We start from the raw sequence: 19,245 nt of genomic DNA, 5'->3' as shown, positions 1-19,245 counted from the left end.
ATGCTAGGAAACACAGACAAGAGTTACACTGAGTGCATATTTGACTAACATACATGCCATAAATGTGGAATTTCCAAAGAAGAAAATGGCAATTTCTCTTTACTGTAAAAGAGAACAGAGGACCTCATTTCTTTTTCTGAGATTGCTCCGACAGGGTAGTTTCTGGTTTCAGTGTTTTGTTCATGGTGAGAGCTTCAGGCCTTTTTTTCCTTTCAAAGCTATAGCATTCAGTTTTGTCTTCAGAGGATGATGTTCTACTGCTGACTAGGTGGAAGCCTTCCATTAATAAAGTGTCGATTAGTAAGCCGAGGACGTTAGTTCCGTTGGCCAATTTTCGGTTATCAGGTTTTATAGAAACATACCTAGGACACACAATAGAAGTTTGATTATAAAGCATCCCTTTAATAACTAGCAAAACTAAACACATCAGTTTGACCTACAACTTCAAATAAAGGCGTCATACCATTTTTGTTCAGATTTTTTTTTTTTTGAGACTTCATTTATAAATCCAAATCAGTAACTTCAGGTACTGAAAATAGAGACCTTCCTGTGATCTCCAAGGTCATTTTAATTCCACACTTAGGAATATACCAACATTGACGAATTTTCATTGCAAAATCATTTTCTGGAGCAAACAATTTGATTAAACAATTAGCTTAATTTTTATATAATGTAACAACTATTTCCAATTTTTGTTTTCAGTTTACTAAATATTGTTTTAATCAACGTAATTGAGATCATTTATTCAACCATTTTAATGAATATTTTCTACATTTACAGTTTTCCTGCTAGATGTAATTCTACCCATAATTAGCACTGACAGAACAAATTGTTTCTTTAGTGGCGTATTTCTATCAAACACATGTTTTCAGATACAATTTTGCAAAATAAAAATGTCAAGATTTTATTGTCAGTTTTTACTCAATCAAAATTGTTCCATTGTTAAAGAGTAAAGCTCAGGGTCAAAAGGCCTCTGGAGTCAAAATGACAAAACTTTCTATTTCCTAGGAAATTCTATAGAACCAGTACACATAGTTCAAGAAAAATATACCTGAACTTTTCAGATTGGCTGTATCTTGGTTTTAATAGTGTCAACATAGCATGTCCTCTATATATTGCAATAGATATTACCCCTTTACATGCCATCCAGGATATTTTTATGTCTTTGAATCCTCTCAGTTTGTTTATGAGATGTGAAGAAAAGGCTAACTTAAATTACTTCCACATAGCAGCCTAAATTCTCAGTAGTTTCATGTCATAAAAAGAGCCCTTAGGGCTTCCTTAGCCTCTTTTTAATTATGATTAAAATAGTGATTATTGGGGTACCTGAGTGGCTCAGTCGGTTAAGGGTCTGCCTTCCGCTCAGGTCATCATCCCAGGGTCCTGGGATCAAGCTCTACATGAGGCTCCCTGCTCGGGGGAAGCCTGCTTCTCCCTCTCCCTCTGCCTGCCACTCCCCCCTGCTTGTGCGCACTCGCTCACTCTCTGTCTCTGTCTCTCTCTCTCTCAAATAAAATATTTTTTAAAAAATCAAAATAAATAGAGTGATTATTGTAGCTTACATTTAGAAATTAATTCTAGGCAAAGAAAATACTATAAGATTTATAAAAGGACATATCAAAAAATGTTTATTATGTTTGATACAGCAAATTTTTAACATTAGGAAATCATTCCATCTAGTCCCAATTCCCAGATCTTGCATGTGTAGCCTAGAAGCATTTCTAAAGAGAAGAAAAGTTATAGCATATCTCACATTAAGATACAAATAATATACAGTAGATGATAACAAACACTTGCAAGAAATCACTGAGCTACAGTACTTGATTCTCTTTGAGGTCAAATTAAGAAATGAAAGATTTTAAGGCAGAAGAGGATAGAAGAATGAATGCATTGAGAAATAGAAAATCGAAACTTATTTTTTTAAAGATCTTATTTATTTATTGAGAGAGAGAGAAAATGATCAGTGGGAGGGGCAAAGGGAGGGAGAAGCAGACTCCCCACTGAGTGGGGAGCCTGATGCCGGGCTTGATCCCAGAACCCTGAGATCATGACCTGAGCCAAAGGCAGACCCTTAACTGACTGAGCTACCCAGGCACCCCTCAAAACTTATTTTAAAAACTTTAAAAGGCAACTACACTTTTCCATTTAATCCAGTTTAATAAGGAAAGTTCGGATAGAATAAAGGCTCTAGAATCCTGTGACCGTAACTTGAGCTTGATAATGTGGTATCATATGAATGGCCTTGTGCAAGTTGCAAGCCAAGTATTTTTTATACTGTGAACTTCAGAGATGATAACTGAGCAATCTGCTAGGTTAACAAGATCTCAGAGTGGTGAATCATATTAGTGGAACATACTGAACAGCTGGATGATACACCAGACTCTTAGGGCCAACCAGGCTACTCCTCCACTTCCAACCTTCAAAAAACATCTGAATGGATGATTCAGAACAGGGAGTGAGCAAGAAATAAAAATGACTACGCAGGCAGTTATGTACCTAAGGTGGGCCTTTCAGGGCCAGAGTTTTCATCCAATCACCCAAAATCCCAATAATGTTCCCTTTCTCAGGTTATCCCTCTCTACTTTGAAATTGGCATGATAGAAAAAAATCAACACTTATGGAATGGAAAAGAACTCTAAACTTCCAGCAACTGAAAATAGTACTATTTGGTGATGAAAAAATATAATTAGTAAAACAGCTTCTGGTTTTGGAATTACCTATTTTGGAAGTTTAAATATAATGCCACTCTCACATTATGATGAAAAAAATTTGTACTATTTCTAAGTGTTAAGACACTTAACAAAGGGAAAACCAGTTGGCACTGGACATACAAGTATATTCCAACCTTAGTTTTTAGTTTTTAATTTTTGTTTTTCAGCATTTTTTTTAATTATTTTCTCCAAATGCATAGATTTAAGTGTTTAGTATTTCCAGTATCTTTTCATCTTGCATGTTTCTTCTTAAAATTAATTAGACCATTTTTCCTAGGTTTCTATCTTTAAAAAAAGGGGGGGGGGGATCATCAAAGATCCTAATCATTAAATCAAATTTAAAAAAAAAAAAAACTTGATAGTTTTTCCCTTCTATTCATTAGTGCCCCACCAGTGAAAAGAAAGTTGTATACAGAGATATCTTAAAACACTTCAAGATAAAGATAGGGTCTTAAGTTCCCTTCACAATCAGCCTATTAATTTAACTCTTCCCAAAGTGACATTTCAACCTTTTGGAGAGGGCAGGAAATTATTAAGTGTAAAAACTGAAGAATTGTCATACTGCCCAGTGTTCTTCAGTTGGTAAGTAGAACAAAGGGGTGTGTTGTGGGAGAGGCAAACATTGATCCTTCCCAATGGCGACTGCTGAAGTCAAGAAAATATCCCAAACTATGTCTACCTTTTCTCTCCCCGCCCCCCAAAAAAAACATTTTAAATAATACCAGTAAAAAACATATGCAGGCTCCTTTTTTTTCCTCCTGAAAATTAAAGCCAGCTTTAACAGTTAGTAAAATAATGGTGGGACAGCATTAAGACATTTTTAAGGAGAAAAAAAAGTGTCCCTGACAGCAGAGTGGAAATCAGCCTTAGTGTTCAGCCAAGAACAACAGTGAGAGAAAGTGAATAATTGACTCAGGAGCAACTATCCTTAACATACTGACAGCCTATCCCAATATTTTGAGTTGTCTCAGAGTGCCAAAGATGTAATAGGATACCAAATTTGCTATGGGATATATCTGCCTTAATGGTGTTTAAAAATAAAGTGGGATGGAGGAAAATCAGTAGTCAAATCATAAGGACTAAAAGAACAAATACACACGGAGTGTAAGGAAATCGGGAGAAACTACTGAAACTTTACTACGTTGCCAGCCACTGAAAGAATCTCTTGGGGAAAGAAAGGCGGTCTCGGTCCTAAGCCAAATTCACCAGCAATGGAACATTATCTATAAAATTATTTCCTCTCACAACTTGAATGACTATAGTTCCAGTTTTCCCTGGACAGTCTTGGTTTATTCCTATTGTCCCACATGATAACAATACCCTCTTTCACTCTGAAAAGTAGCCCAGTTTGGACAGTAATTATCTGATCATTCTACCCAGCTCTACTTATTACCCCAAAACATTTGAGTAATCTTTTTTTTTTTTCCAAGAAAAGTCTCAGCCATGAGAAACTTTCAGTTTGGAGGGGAAACATCAGGAACTGTCATAAGAGGAGAAAGCCTTCCAAGTACAAAATACCTGACTCCAGTTTGGTTATCAGTAGTGTTGTCGGAGCCGCACCGGAAAACCAGGTCATGGTAGGAAGGTCTTTGTGGAGGCAGAGGAAGTAAGGTCATCTGAGGAGGGAAAGAGTTACTACTCCAGGGCAGTGCTGAAGGTTGCTCTACAAACACCGTAATCCTCCCAGTTAGCATCTCAATTGTTTTGCTGCAAGAGCCAAACACCCTGAAAAAAGCTTGAGTGTTTCTGCTTAGGAACTGCACCTCCACAAGAGCAGGTCTTGGCAGTAGCCGGTCTTCTTGGTTTAAGAGGTCGACCAGAGGATCCAGTTCATAGAAAAGAGCTTCTCTCTGAAGCCTCAGATAGTCTGAAAAGTCGGCTGGTAATAAAAGCTGATGAGTTCTCAAAAAATCTAAGATGAAACTAAATAGCACGCCATCTCTGTCCACAAAAATCTGGCCACCAACCATCCTGAATTCTTGGTCTGTGCCCTCCATCATTCGTGTCAACCGAGAAGCAGGAAACTGCTTTATGGTAGAGCACCTTGTTGTGAATATCTTCCCTCCCACATTCAAAGTGACCAGTTCCTGACTACTCATCCTTTTCTTGCTTCAAGCTAGAGGCTGCAAACCATCAGCCACAGACTTGGCAACTTGTAAATCAACCTCCGACCATAAATGTTGCTGGTTACATACAATTAAGAAATGGAGAGGCGGGGAAAATAACAAAAAACAGACCTCTAGATTCCCACGTAACTGCTGTAAAGCAAATAGCGAGCGTATCCATAGCTGTGTTTGCAAATTTGAGTTGCTTGGGAACTTGCAGTATACAAAATGAAAAAGCAACAGATGAGGAACTGGATTGTTTAAGAAAAACTGCCAGTATTTCTAAGGAGAGACGTCAAGTAGATCCCTTTCCTGTATTCCATTAAAAAAAAAATTCTCCATGAAATCCTATTGTATATCTCTATTTTAAAGAAAGAGAGAAAAAAAAATACTGGGAGGCACCTGGGTGGCTCATTGATTGAGCATCTGCCTTCAGCTCAGGTTGTGATCCTGGGGTCCAGGGTCCAGGAGTCGAGCCCCACATCGGGCTCCCCGCAGGGAGCCTGCTTCTCCTTCTGCCTGTGTCTCTGCCTCTATGTCTCTCATGAATAAATAAAATCCTAAAAAAAAAAAAATATATATATATATATACTGAGAGGGGTCCCTAGATGGCTTAGTTAAGTGTCTGCCTTCAGCTCAGGTCATGATGGGTTGGGGGGCCTTGGATCCAGCCCAGTGTCAGGCCCTGCTTCTCCCTGTCTCTCCGCCCCTCCCCCACTGGTGCGTGAGCTCACATGCACACTTGCTCTCTCTCTCCCCATCTCCCTCTCGCTCTCAAATAAATTATAATCTTTAGAATAAAAATACTGGGAGCAGAAAAGCACTCCCCTTTCCCCAGACCTCTTATCTACAGTGAGTTATCACAGCAGAGTAAGATTTACAGAGAAACATGATCGTAATTTATGAACCCCTTAGCAATTTAGTGGCTAAATCATGAATTGTCAATTATGGATGAGGCAGCCATTACCTCAACTAGCAGCTTAATTTGACTTACTCCCGTAGCTGGATTCTTCTGTACTTTAAATTTAGTTGCCTCCTCTCAACCAAATTAAAGGACAGGGTAAAAGACACTCTGGGCTTTCCAAGGAATATCCTGTTCCATGACAAAAATAAGGGACTAGAGAGCATTGTAAGATGAGATCACTTCTTGTTTCACCTGAATTCTAAGCATGATGAGAAAATGAAGTATTTTTAATCTGTGGGAGATAGGGCATCTTTATCTCATGCAAGCAGATAGGACAGCAAATAGTGTTTTCTTTTTTCCCCAGTTGTATATATGTATGTGCATTTCTTGCTGTCTTTCTAAAAAAGATTTAAATTATAGCTAACACACATTAGTGTTTAGCTGATTGCTTTGTACTTTATAATAGCTGAAAGACTGTTCCATCTATCATCAAATTAATCTTACTCTTTAGAAAGATGTTAAGCAAGTGCATTGGTTTGGTTGTACAGTTGCCATGATACTTTGGAACAACACAACACTTAGCTGCCAGTAAAAAGGCTTTCCCATTTCCTGTTCTTGCCATGTGTGTGACTTTTTTTTTTTTTTTTTGAACCTGTGCCTTTGCTTGCACAGCTACCTAACACTGCTGTACTGTATCACTGAACTCCTTTGGTGATAAGTTTACAAGACCAAAAGGAGAAAAAGGCAAGCTGAAATCTCCACCCTCCTAAAAATGCTGGAAAATGCTTTTTGTTCACCTGAGATTTACATTTCAGCAAAAAAGTAAAATTTAGAAATCCAAATCTAGAAAAATTTGGAAGTCCAATCCACCCATATTTCTTTACTTTTTTTTTTTTTTAAAGAACGTTCAGTCTCAAAAAAAGCTGCTTTTACAAGAGTCATCTTTATTACATGCTTAAATGAACAATCACGGTTACACTTCCTCATTAATACACTATCAGATCGTGTGCTCTTTCGCCTCCTCTTTCCACAGCGTAAACACAACCAACATTGGGGGTAGGAGGTGTATTTCAAAAGCACTCTTTAAAAAGGAAGGGAGGGTTCAGGACTGTACTATTAAATTCACATTTATCTTTATGCTACCTAATTTGAACACCACGAACAGGACATTACTTTTGAAAGGCATACTTTTGCAGGAAAATATCTGACTTAAATCTTGACCAAATCTGAACTACCGCTCGGCTCGTCAACAAGTTTCTAACAAAAGACAGAGAACTATATACTTGCAACAGGTTTTTATAATAGTTTATATTTGCACACAAAGTCTGCCACATTGTTCAGCACCACCAACATAAAATTCTTAAATTTTTCACTGAAAATGAAAAACCCATCCATCACCTGTTCCCAGTAAAACATTGATTGTTCTACAAAATCAGCTGATTTAGTCAGATAGGAACTGAAGTTTGAGAGATGGTCTTTCCAAATTGTGAGTTCATCAAATAAAGATCCTTCTAGAAATATAGTGGGACCAAAGAAAACAAGAAGGCCGAACAGAAGGACCACCACAAACAACTGATAAAAGCTCCAGGGAATCTTGCTAATGAATGTGCCAGTGTCTTGAGGCAAGGAAAGTTTATCCACATCTACTAGTTTTATGTCTTCCCACTGGCTGGTATCAAAGTTCTTCATTAAAGGACTGGTGGGCAAGTTAGAGGGAGGTAAAGGAGTCTCCTTGATTACTTTTATTTTCTCCCTGAACTCCTGCATCTGTTGCAGAAATATGATGGGTTCTGACACGTCTTTGAAAGCCTCAGCAATGTTAAAGGCCATTCGTTGTTCCTGCAAGATAGTGTTGAGTTTGTTGATCTCCGGGTCATAGGCTTGCATAACTGCAAGTTTCATGGTCTCAAAGTCAGACAGGATTTCGTTCTTCTTTTGATCTAATGTGTGTTGTAACTTCTCAAAAAACTCCTTCACCTTATCTGAATCTCTAGTCAGTAACTGTAGAGATTTCCTTTTGCTAGTTTCCAAGGTATCCAAGCGAGAAAGAGCATCTCCCCGACGCCAGGTCTCAAAGCTCTGGAAGAGCGACTCAAAGGCATCTCTTTCCTGAGCATAGGCATCTTCAATAGAACAGAAGACGTGCTTGGTGTGGTCACCACGAGTAGCACAGATCCCACAAATGAGCTGCATATCAGTCAAGCAGAAAATGTTGAGAGGCTGCCCTAAGTGTCCTTTGCACACTGGCATTTTGGGAGAGATCTTGATTTTGTTATACTTTTCCACAATACCCTTCAGGGAGTAATTAACCTGCAGGCTATTAACTCCAGTAGCTGACGTTTCCTTACGGCATGTAGGGCACTTGAATGGAGAGGCTCTCCACAAGGAATTCCGTACAGTTCCCTCTAAGATACCTTCTAAGCATTTTTTGCAAAAGTTGTGTGAGCAAGGCAAAACTCGAGGATCATCAAACAGACTGCAACAAATTGGGCACGTGAGATCTTCTTCAAGCAGCTCCATCACATCCTACCATAGAGAAAGAAACATTTTTACTCCAGTAATAATCAGAAGAAACTCTCTTCACGGGCATTAAAAACGATCTCTCGCTGAAATAACCAGGCAAACAAAGGAAATGAGTGAGAAATTTGGGAAGGGAATGCACACCAAAGCAGATTTAATCTGCTAGGACTAGAACACACTCCTTATTAGCAGGACTCCCTGTACACAAGGGCTTTGTGTGGGCTTTCCAACAACAGTCTTTGGCTGAGATAGGGTTAGGTCTAGGACAACTGCAAGTTGAGCCAGCAGGACCCAACTTGATTGTTTTAAAACAGAAAGCTGACTACTAGCTGTCAGAAACAAAGCTACTCAGTGTCTGAATAGAATGAGCTCTTTAGTCTGGGCCCACAATTAGAAAATGGTATGCTATTTAAAAGAAAGAAGCACAGAAATATAAATTCAAGCATGCATCTTGTTCAGGCTCTTATTAAAAATTGGCAAATTTTTCTATTTCAAAGGCAAGATTACAATTATTAAAATCATAAGTAAAAACATGAGAGTTGCAATTCATTCTTTAGAGAATTAAATGAGTAGTTGTTGTTGTTTTAACCACCAGGACTGTCTAGAGCATCAATTCTCAAAATGTGGGCAGAAATCTGGTGTTGCTAAGGCTCTTTCAAGTCATTCTTGAAGGTCAATACTTTTTTCACAGTAATACTGAGATGATACTTGCTTTTGGCACGTTGACAATAGTGCTGTAAAAGCAATGGTAAGTAGACACTGCTGGAGCCTCAGCAGGAATCCAGCAAGGCAAAGGGTAGCCCCAAACTGTACCACGAGTTACTGTACTCCTCATTACTATACACCCACAGCACGAGTGAGGGGTGGTAGCCAGTTTCATTTAAGAATGTTGTTTATGAAGCAGCAACAAGTATTTATTTATCTTATTAAATCTTGATTCTTGTGTACATGCCTTTTTAATACTTTGAATGACAAAATAGGAAGTAAACAAAGCATTACTGCTGCATCCAACAGATACCGTCTGGAGAAAAAGCAATTACATGATTGAGTCGCAGTCTCAAACAGCTGCTTTTTTCCTTGTGGAACACAATTTTTACAGAACGAATGACAAACTGGCTATTTAGACTTAGGTAAAGCAAGCATCTTCTCAAAAATGAAATAAACCCTTCACTTTAGGGAAACAAATGATATTTCTTACCAATGATAAAAGTTAAGTTTTTGAGTAAAAATTAGAATTCTGGCAAAAATTTTTGCCACTTAAGAGCTTGATAACTTCTCATTAAAGATTTTTAAAAAATTCTTTTTATTGGAGTTCAATTTGCCAACATATCCATTAAAGATTTTCTAATGAAATACATGGTAATCTTAAAGAATGTGGGCTTTTAATTTTTTTAGGGGGACATTATTGTATAATAAAATATTAATATTTGGGGATCTGCATAACACAATGAACAAATTGGTCCAGATCACCAATGCATGTTATAAATCATGCTTGGGTAAAAGATCAAAAGACCAATACATTCAACGGTATGATTCCAAATTTCATATTGCAACTTTTAAGAAACTACCACTTGTTGAGTTTTGGTATACTATCGAAGATCCAGAAAAGGCTATTAAAATATTCCTCCCTTTATCAACTATATTATCTGCAAGACCAGATATGATCTTCTTTGTATATTTCAACCAAAATAACGTACTGTAACAGGTGTAATGCAGGGACAGATTAAAGACTCCAGTTATAATCTATTAATAGCAGTTCATTAAAGAGAACTATAAATATGTAAAGTAAAGCCACTCTTCTCAAAACTGTTTTGAAAATGTTATTTTTCACAAATTATTCGTGTTAACACGTAATGGGTTTATCGTTATTTTAAATATCTGAAAATTTTTGTTTTAATTTCCAATACAATAAACATCTAACATACAGTACATATGTAAATAAAACCTCTTCGGATCCTCAGTTTTTACGAGTGTAATATAAAGTCCTGAGACCAAAAAATTTGAGATTCCTGATCCAAAGAATATCATTTCTCAGTTCAAGTTTATTATTTTAAAATGTACACTTTAAAACCTCCATCCCTAAAGTGTTAAAACCGAATATAGTGCTAAATATGTCCTCATTCAGCTTGCTGAGGGACATATGTATGTCACAGAACCACCAAACTAATAAATAAAATAGAGTCTAATAATCTGTAGACCATCTTATAATCAAAAGTAAATAAATTTTGGCTGTAATTTTAGGAGTCACAATTAGAGCTATAATCTAAAAGAGAAATAGTATTTAAAAAGTTAGCTATTTCCAAGGCTAATTAGTTTGTGGTTTTACATTAAGTTATGGGAGATATGTATAATAAGTTATACAATTATATGCAGAATTAAAGCAAAGGTTATTTGAAAAGCATTGGGAGGAGGAGAATGGCTATAAAGACTGGAGTTAGTGTACTCCCTGAGAGAAGTTCTGTAGCAGCTGTAAAACATTCTGACTCTAGAACAGAGAAGGAAAACTTTTGATGATCCTCCTACCTGAGTCCTGTTCTACATTTTATCATCTCCACTGCTCCTTGTCCCTCTTTCACCTAAGAATTCTATGCCAAAACTAGATTTTGGAGAAGGCAGTAGAAACATGAAAGTAATGGGGGTCAGCATTCAATAAGATAATTTATTCATTCTTGCAAGGTTAGTATTTCCAGACATTCTTATCCAAGCATATTAAATAAGAGGAAAAACAAAGAATACCAAGTGGTTGGGATGCAGAGGAAAAAAGCAAAGAGAAACTTTGAGGAACTCTGAGAAAGATACTGTAATAGGGGCCAAAAAGAATTTTAAGGCAATCAAGTGTGATCAAAAGTAAACAGGAAAATGTCATACACAGGAAAATTTAGTGGTAAACAGACATCAATGCCATAATCACCTTATAGGTCTGAAAATGAATCAGAGGTAAAGACTATTTAAAGGTTTGCATAGGGACACCTGGGTGGCTCAGAGGTTTCCTTAGCACCTCCCTTCCACCCAAGGCATGATCCTGGGGTCCCGAGATAGAGTCCCACATTGGGCTCCCTGCATGGAGCCTGCTTCTCCCTCTGCCTGTGTCTCTGCCTCTCTCTCTCTCTCTGTCTCTGTCTCTCTCATGAATAAATAAAATCTTTAAAAATATATATATATTTTTTTTTAATTTGCAGTAAGGGGCACCTGGGTAAGGTTCGGTTGGTTAAGGGACCGACTCTAGATTTTAGCTCAGACCATGATCTCAGGTCCTGGGATCAAGCCCAGAGTGAGGCTCCCCATTCAGTGCAGAATCTGCTCATCTTCCTCTGCCCCACCGCCAGCGTGCACACACGCATGCTCTCTCTTTCAAATAAATACATCTTTTTAAAAACATAAAAATGTGCATCAAAATTATGGTGGATCCTGTTCCATTTTGAGTGATGCAGCTTACAAATTTTGGTTTATAATTTAAATATTCTTATTTCCATTCACTTTAAAAGCTAAACATTTTTTTTTCCTCTATGACCAAATTAATGTGACCACTTCCAGAGCCAACTTTTAGAGAAAAATGAGACAACCAAATCCAAGAAACCATAGCAAGTTTGTTGCCTGAAACACTTTAAAGGAAAATACTAATTAATAAGGTTTTTAGTCTCAGTAAGTGAAGAGTATACTTTGTAGTAAAGGAACTTACATATCCTTAAAGTGTGGCTAACATAAAAATCTGAAGAAGTCAATAAAACATACTCTTGTACAAACTAAAATACAAATCCCCTCTTTTCTACAGCTAATTTTTTTACCAGTATAGAAGAAACTTTATGTGAACAAAATTATTGTTGTCCAGTCATAAAATTTCAACTTAAACCCTATCAAATTCAATGTACAATAGCAAACACATTTCCAAGGCTGATTTTTCCTTTGAATGTGTTTCTGAATACCAAGAAAGTCTAAATCTTTGAAGGACAAAAATCTGTTTTATGCACCAATTAGAAATTTCCCAAGTTTTATACCAACAAAGAAACAAATATATACCTAATTGTCTACCCCCTCTCATTTTCTACCTCATTTTCCTGCCATGTGTGTTTTTAAATATACTTTTAATCTGTATACAATGACATTCACTCTTTTTGGTATATAGTTCTGTGAGTTGTGACAAATGCAGTTGTATAACACCACCACAGATTTATTTTTAGGCAAATATTCATGATATCTGCACTCAGGGTAGACTGTGAAAACTGTTTTACAATCCTACCTTGAGTGGGTATATAGCAGTAAGTGTCTACAAATGAAAACTGAAACATGATAACCAGAAATATTAAAAATGGAAAAGTCAATACTTAGAAAGTGTCATAAAATAGAAGCAAAACCTAACATCTGTGTATTAGACTTCTCTCTCCTACAAGTCCCTTATTTTTAAATGATCAACTCAAAGTAATTATAATACAAAAGGTGCTCATTTATACACTCTTAAACATTAATCTTAATAAACTATTCAAAGAAACTTTCCTATTAAGCCTTTGAATTTAATTGATAGGAATATAAAGTTGTTCAAGATATTACCCATGATTTCCTTCCAAATCCCATTAGAGAACAAAAAGAGAAGTTAATACTACTTTGTATTTTAGAGACTTAAATTTCCATCCTGCTTTGAGGCATCTTTGGATTCAAGAATTGCAAAGTAGATACTTAATAAGAAACTACATTGCAAATACTGACACACACCTCACAGACAAAACTAAATTATGCAAACCTATACTAAACTGGGAGCCAACAGTCTTTCCTGAAACAGTGCTTAGAATAAAAGGGATCACTTTTTAAAATCACTTCCTCTCAGCATATTAATCTTATTTTCAAGTAGTATACTGTATTCTGCTAGGATGAGACCCACCTGTAATGCTTTCTTGAAACCTAGGGTAGGGACAGCCTGGGTGGCTCAGCGGTTTAGCGCCGCCTTCAGCCCAGGGCCTGATCCTGGACCCGGCATCGAGTCCCACGTCAGGCTCCCTGCATGGAGCCTGCTTCTCCCTCTGCCTGTGTCTCCTCTCTCTCTCAAATAAATAAATAAAAAATATTAAAAAAAAAAAAAAAAGAAAGAAACCTAGGGTGGGGTTCCCTGCAGGGAGCCTGCTTCTCCTTCTGCCTTTCTCTGTGTCTCTCATGAATAAATAAAATCTTTAAAAAAAGGGATCCCTGGGTGGCGCAGTGGTTTGGCGCCTGCCTTTGGCCCAGGGCGCGATCCTGGAGACCCGGGATCGAAGCCCACGTCAGGCTCCCGGGGCATGGAGCCTGCTTCTCCCTCTGCCTGTGTCTCTGCCTCTCTCTCTCTCTCTGTATGACTATCATAAATAAATAATTTAAAAAAAAAAATCTTTAAAAAAAAAAAATGGGACGCCTGGGTGGCTCAGTGGTTGAGCGTCTGCCTTCAGCTCAGGGCATGATCCCGGTCCTGGGATCGAGTCCCGCATTGGGCTCCCGGTAGGGAGCCTGCTTCTCCCTCTGCCCATGTCTCTGCCCCCCCCTCTCTGTGTCTCTCTCTCTCTCTGTCTCTCATGAATAAATGAATAAAAATAAAAATCTTTAAAAAAAAAAAAAAAAACTTAGGGTGTAGTTACTGAATCCGGGTAGAGGATGTAAGGATATTTATTAAAGTATTTTTTCAGATTTTCTGTATATTTGAAAATTTTCACAAAAAAGTAAAAAACTAAAAGGGACTAATTATAAGAAAACCATATTTAGCTTAAAAAGCAAAACTTGAGAAGCATTAGCTAAGTATGATCAGCTTTACAGGAGCTTGATCTGCTGTAGTACTGTTTTATCTTTTATAAAATAAATATATTACTGAGAATCTTTGGATCCAGGCCTGCGAGGAGGCGGACATACTTGTCTGGTTCTTAGCGGCGTTTGACAAACCACTTATACATATTGCAGTTTATCTCCTCACTGTTACAAGTGTTTTGAAAATTATAATATATGAAAATTATTTACAAAATATTTAAGTGTTCCATATCAATGTGTTGTCATACTTTATTCTGGCTTTTAGAGTCGGTTCCATAACTTATGTGATCAAAACAGGATAAAGTGAGTTTAAGAATCTCAAAGGGAATACTGAAGATATATATAGTACTTAAAAGAGCTTATCTAATTGTTATGTGGCTCCTGCAAACAATATAAAAGTTACCTATGTATCCATATAAGACAATAAGAAACTTCCCTTTTCTGGCATTATTCCAGAATTAGTAGTTAAGATATCCCCCAGGATATATCTAGTAGGATTCCTGATAAGTAGGGCAAAATAACCCTAGAACAAAAGGTCCATCAGCTTGGAAGACCCACCTATTCAGCAAGTTCACAGAGGTTTTGGACTATAATAACATTCTCAGAAACGTAAAAACCAGGTCATTACCCTTACTAGTTACCGAACCATTAAAAAAAAAAAAAAAAAAAAAAAACAGGTTTTTTTCCCCTTTCCTTCATTCTCTTCTCTGAACCACTATTTTGCTAAACTCTTTCCTTTGTTTATTCTCGTAACTCATCCTCCTGTGTCAAGGTGTACAATCGTTTGATTTCCTCTTATTCTTTCCTTATCCCCTACCTGCCTCTTCACCTTACTTATCTTTCTTTCCCTTTTATCTTCTCCTTGTGTCTCTTGATAATTACCCTCGCTATTATTCTGTAATCCTGTAAACCCAGAGCATTATGTCAGTAGGGTTTTAGGATACAGCTGGATCAGATATCCCCCTACTACACTTCTGTACAACTATTGAGATATCTGTGGGAGCATGCCCGGCTGGCTCACCTGGAAGAGCATGCAACTCTTGATTCTCGGGGTCACGAGTTCAAGTCCCATGCCGGATGTAGACATTACTTTTGGAAAAAAATTTCTTTAATTTAACAAGAAAAAAACCCCACAGAAGTCTATGTGATTTCCCAACAGTATTTAAGCCTATTCTCTCCCATCTAGATGAAATAAATTTGAATGAGTCTGAATTTAAGGAAAACACACATATATAGACTAAATTTTCTCCTACTCCAATCCTAAACAGATTAGCTATTTATCTTTACCTGTTAAAGAGTTCCAATTAAGTTGGAAAATGACTTCTGGAAAGGTCAAACCAGAAATGTCTGGTCTCCTTTCTCCCAAATAAATATAAGCGGGCTTAAATGAAGATGGAAAATTTTTACCCCTAAAACGACTTGTCCTCTTACACAACCATAAATTTGGCAATCACTGTCAGTTGGTATCTATTTCCATCACAATCTAAATCTGTATTTCAGGTTAATGCCAGCTTTCAGAAAGTATTATCAAAGTCTGGCATTCAGTAGGTAGCTAGCTGGATTTATCTAGATAAGTGAGGCTACTTATGCGTCATATATAACACCGTAGAAGGGGAAGCACTACATACCAACTAGTAAGAACTTAGTCTAAGAGGACTATTGGAAATGCAATCAGTATAAACAAAGTCCCTTTTGCTCAACGTCGAAGTATGTATACATCTTATGCTAAAGTACACCTGACCTATCAAGTAGAAGGCTGTTTATGCTAAACTTCAAGCAACTTTTAGGTTGGCTATATTACATCTACTGCGTTGGCACTCCTTGCTCATATTCGATAGCACAAAAATGCAGGGGGTAAAAAAAAAAAAAAAAAAAAGCCCCTCTGGGAGTTATAATGGGATGCTGGGATGCCAGGCTACTGCCAAGTAGGATTTACTTCTGGCACTAATGCCACAGGAAAGACAATAATTTATACAATCAACAAAAATGTTCATGTCAACTTCTCTGTAGTAATAGGTCTACATCTATAATGGAAATGAATTTCCTTAAAAAGAAGCTTACGTTATCGGAATTTGCTTCATAGAAAGCTTAATGGGAATGTAACTATTCTGTATGTCAGAGGATGCCTGTAATTTGGTTAACTGTTACGAGAAGTGGGCACAGAACTCTATTCATCTAGTACCATTCTACTATCCAGGGTTCCAGGCCAAAGTAATTAAGATGGCAGTGTCTTTAGTGAATAACAAGAATGAATAATCCAGTGACCTAGTGATATTTAAAAAGATGAACTATAGGCCAAAAAATCAATTCCTGTCCTAAATTCAGAAATACAGCACATTTACGAAGATATTGTTGCTCTGAAAGGTATGACAAGTGCCATAAAAAGGACATAGAAAGTTGGCACCATAATGAAGTTAGGGTATCCAAGCAACTAGCTTTTATGTTTTTCTTAAACTATAAAAGTAATTTCTGAGTACAGTAAATCCAGAAAATACAGGGGAAAAATCGCCAATAATCACATCAGCAAGGAATAACATTATTTTGTTTCATTTCTTCCAATCTTGTGTGTGATGCAGATACATATTCTAACAAAACTGGTAGCATCACACAATTTTGTAACCACCATTTTTCACTTGATCACATGTATTTCCCCTATCATTATATATTCTTCTAAAATGTGATAGTCCATCTTACGGATATGCTCTTACTGGCTGTATGTCTTTTTGGATTATAACACTTAAATGAACACCTTGTAGGAAAGTCTTGGTCCACAGCTCTGATTATTTCCTATTACACTTAGACTCCTCTAAGTGTACTGTTAGGTGTGTCAAAGAGTAGAAACACTTTTAAGGACCCTGAAAGATTACCAGGCTTCCCTCTAGAAGGCATATAGCAATGTATGAACGCTAACCAGTGATGTATGAGTGCCCTCCTTCTCCATGCAGATCCTAATCTTAGAACAGTACTTTTATAGTTGAGTGAAAAAACAAAGATAAGGCATACATTTTTACCATACCTACCCAAAATTTAAAATATAAAAGTTTAAGGCAGTTAAAATTAGTAGGTGTTTAGGATTACCAATATGTAGGGAACATATGGTAACAAAAGTCATGAGGCAGGAATAAAACGGAAGAGATGATCTGGAAAACATTTTTCATAAGTGAAAACACTGAGCCCCCCCCACTCCAAAAATGGAACTTTCCCAGTTATACACAGTGACCTAGCCATAGGACCTGAGCTTCCCAATTCTTAGACTTTTAGCACTATCTAGAAAGTGGGTCAAAAATTCTGTGTTCTCATTCATAAAATGGAGACGTTTAATCATGGATCTATGAATCCCTTCTAAAATTTCAAATTTTTTTTACAACTTGGGCTGTAACAGGCTCCCTAGCAGAGGGAACAGCGCTGACCCTGTCTCTGACTACCTAAGTTCCAACAGGAGTTTTACCCTTCATGGAATGAGGATTTTTTACATTATGTACTTCATCATGTTTTGGGGAAGATTAAGTAATTTGTGCCAGTTTTGTAAACTGGTAAACTATATAAATCTAAGGTGGTTTAAATTACAATGTGCACAAATACACAAAATGTAAATAGACATTTTTATGTCAGAGCCCGGGTACATTAACCAAGAAAGGTCCTGAAAGAGAGCCTGATTCTCTTGAACTACAATTTCATGAAAAGGTAAAAAATAAAAAAATAAAAAGCATTACATAGGCTAGCAGGTACAAAGCACATTCATGGAAATGGGCATATCTGAACAAAAGCTGTGGCCCAAGTAAGACCAGGCAACCAACCTGTCATAAATGTATAGAATGGAAAGAATAACCTGGTGTTATGGGAGGACTTACAGGGAGGCCTAATAGCTCAGCTAGTGCAAAAAAAGATGGTTTGTTTTTTTTTTTTAAGAAAAGGAGAGCCTGAAGAAACCTTCCCATTGTGTAAGAAGCATAACCAGTTAATCAACAGCTCCATCAGGTTCTCCCAGAGGAGTGGCTAGGTTAATAAAATCGTGCTTTCAGAATACCTATTTGTATAAAAGTCTCTAGAATTAGAAAACTCCCTGTTTTTACAAGTCCTAGCAGCATGGTATGGGAGGAGGGAAAAAAAAATGCTACTAAATCTTCTCTCTCTTTCTCAGTAGAAATCTGTGGGTTGTAATACATGTCGGGTAACTGCTACATAAGGATTTTCCAGCTCCGCTGAATCTGTTTTTTCTGAGTTTTGGCAAAATAGGAGAAGAAGAGAGTCCACCCGTGAGGATGGGAACACGCTGCGTGTACACGTAGATTAATTTTGCGCGGCTCTGGGCCTAAAGGGAACGGGGTGTTTGTTGTTCCTGGACGTGCAGAGAAGAGGGTTTACCTCCGTGCCGCGGGGTCCTCCTGTGCCTGCGCTGGATGGTCCGGCCGCGCTGCTGCGGGGGAAGGACAAAGGGCGCTCGGCCTCGGCCGCGCCGGCCCCGCGGAAGGCCCGGGCCGGGGCCGCCCTCCCCTCCCCTCCCCTCCCCTCCCCTCCCCGCCCCGTCCCGCCCGCGCCCGCACCCGCCCCGCACCCGCACCCGCCCAGGCGGCCGTGGGCTCCGGCTTGGGCCGCGCCGAGGCGGTTCGCGGGGCGCAGGCGCAGGCCCCAGCCCGGTAGCCCCCCCGCGGCGCAGCCCCCCCACCTCCGCCTCGGGGCCGCGGGACCCGCCGCCCGCAGCCGCCTCCGCCGCCGCCGCCTCCGCCGCCTCCGCCGCCCCCGCCGCTGAGACCGAGCTCCCCGCCGCGCGCCGCTGCAAGACGGACCCGCCCGCCCCGCCCCTGCGCCCACCTCGGCCCTGCGCCCGCCCCTGCGCCCGCCCCGCCCCTGCGCTGCGCCCGTCTTGTCCCTGCGCCCGCCCCGCCCCGCCCCTGCGCTGCGCCCGCCTTGTCCCTGCGCCCGCCCCGCCCCGCCCCTGCGCCTGCACCCCCTGCTCCCTGCGCTGCGCCCGCCCCGCCCCGCCCTGCGCCCGCCCCCCCGCGGGTCCCCCGCCGGCCTCGCCTTTGTTCCCTCCCTGGGCGGGGTCGGGGGCGCTGCGCGGGGCCGAGGCGGAGCCCGGGGCCGGGGCCGGGGCCGGGGCCGGGGCCGGGGGAGGCGGGCGAGGCGGCTGGGCCTGCGGGCGGGCGCGCACCCTGCGGAGCCTCCGGCCGGCGAGCCGGCGCCACGAGACGGTCGGGTTTGGATTGTTGTACTTTTTTTTTTGTTCGTTGCATTTCCAGGAACA

At 39.3% G+C, this 19,245-nt stretch overlaps 2 protein-coding genes across 4 annotated transcripts; both read right to left on the bottom strand.

Annotated features, from left to right (window-relative positions):
- Positions 1–81: 81 nt before the first annotated feature.
- On the bottom strand, positions 82–5,245 carry KCNRG (potassium channel regulator). The gene is made up of 2 exons (XM_041731181.1): positions 4,230–5,245; positions 82–362 (listed from the first exon to the last, which is right to left on the bottom strand). Exons 1-2 carry the CDS (start codon positions 4,808–4,810, stop codon positions 125–127), a joined length of 819 nt encoding a protein of 272 aa, XP_041587115.1. The 5' UTR covers positions 4,811–5,245; the 3' UTR covers positions 82–124.
- A 1,399-nt stretch (positions 5,246–6,644) lies between these two features.
- Positions 6,645–18,745, bottom strand: TRIM13 (tripartite motif containing 13). 3 transcript variants are annotated; one of them, XM_041731180.1, is made up of 3 exons: positions 18,667–18,745; positions 18,366–18,417; positions 6,645–8,246 (listed from the first exon to the last, which is right to left on the bottom strand). In XM_041731180.1, the coding sequence occupies exon 3, from the start codon at positions 8,238–8,240 to the stop codon at positions 7,017–7,019; it is 1,224 nt and encodes a 407-aa protein (XP_041587114.1). In that variant the 5' UTR covers positions 8,241–8,246; positions 18,366–18,417; positions 18,667–18,745; the 3' UTR covers positions 6,645–7,016. The 3 variants fall into 3 exon arrangements, with proteins under 3 accessions (XP_041587114.1, XP_041587113.1, XP_041587112.1); XM_041731179.1 differs by lacking the exon at positions 18,366–18,417 and having other exon boundaries at positions 18,667–18,722; XM_041731178.1 differs by lacking the exons at positions 18,366–18,417; positions 18,667–18,745 and adding an exon at positions 15,022–15,059.
- Positions 18,746–19,245: the final 500 nt, after the last annotated feature.

This window comes from Vulpes lagopus, chromosome 16 (assembly GCF_018345385.1).
Source record: "Vulpes lagopus strain Blue_001 chromosome 16, ASM1834538v1, whole genome shotgun sequence".
Classification (NCBI taxonomy): domain Eukaryota; kingdom Metazoa; phylum Chordata; class Mammalia; order Carnivora; family Canidae; genus Vulpes; species Vulpes lagopus.
Note: the sequence above shows the minus strand (reverse complement) of the source record. Positions and strands in the feature narration are given on the sequence as shown.

Coding starts and splice junctions, on each gene's coding strand:
- KCNRG (XM_041731181.1), bottom strand. CDS start 4,810: ATGAGTAGTCAGGAACTGGTCACTTTGAATGTGGGAGGGAAGATATTC. Junction 363..4,229: donor GATAACCAAACTGGAGTCAG/GTATTTTGTACT, acceptor TGTGTGTCCTAG/GTATGTTTCTATAAAACCTG.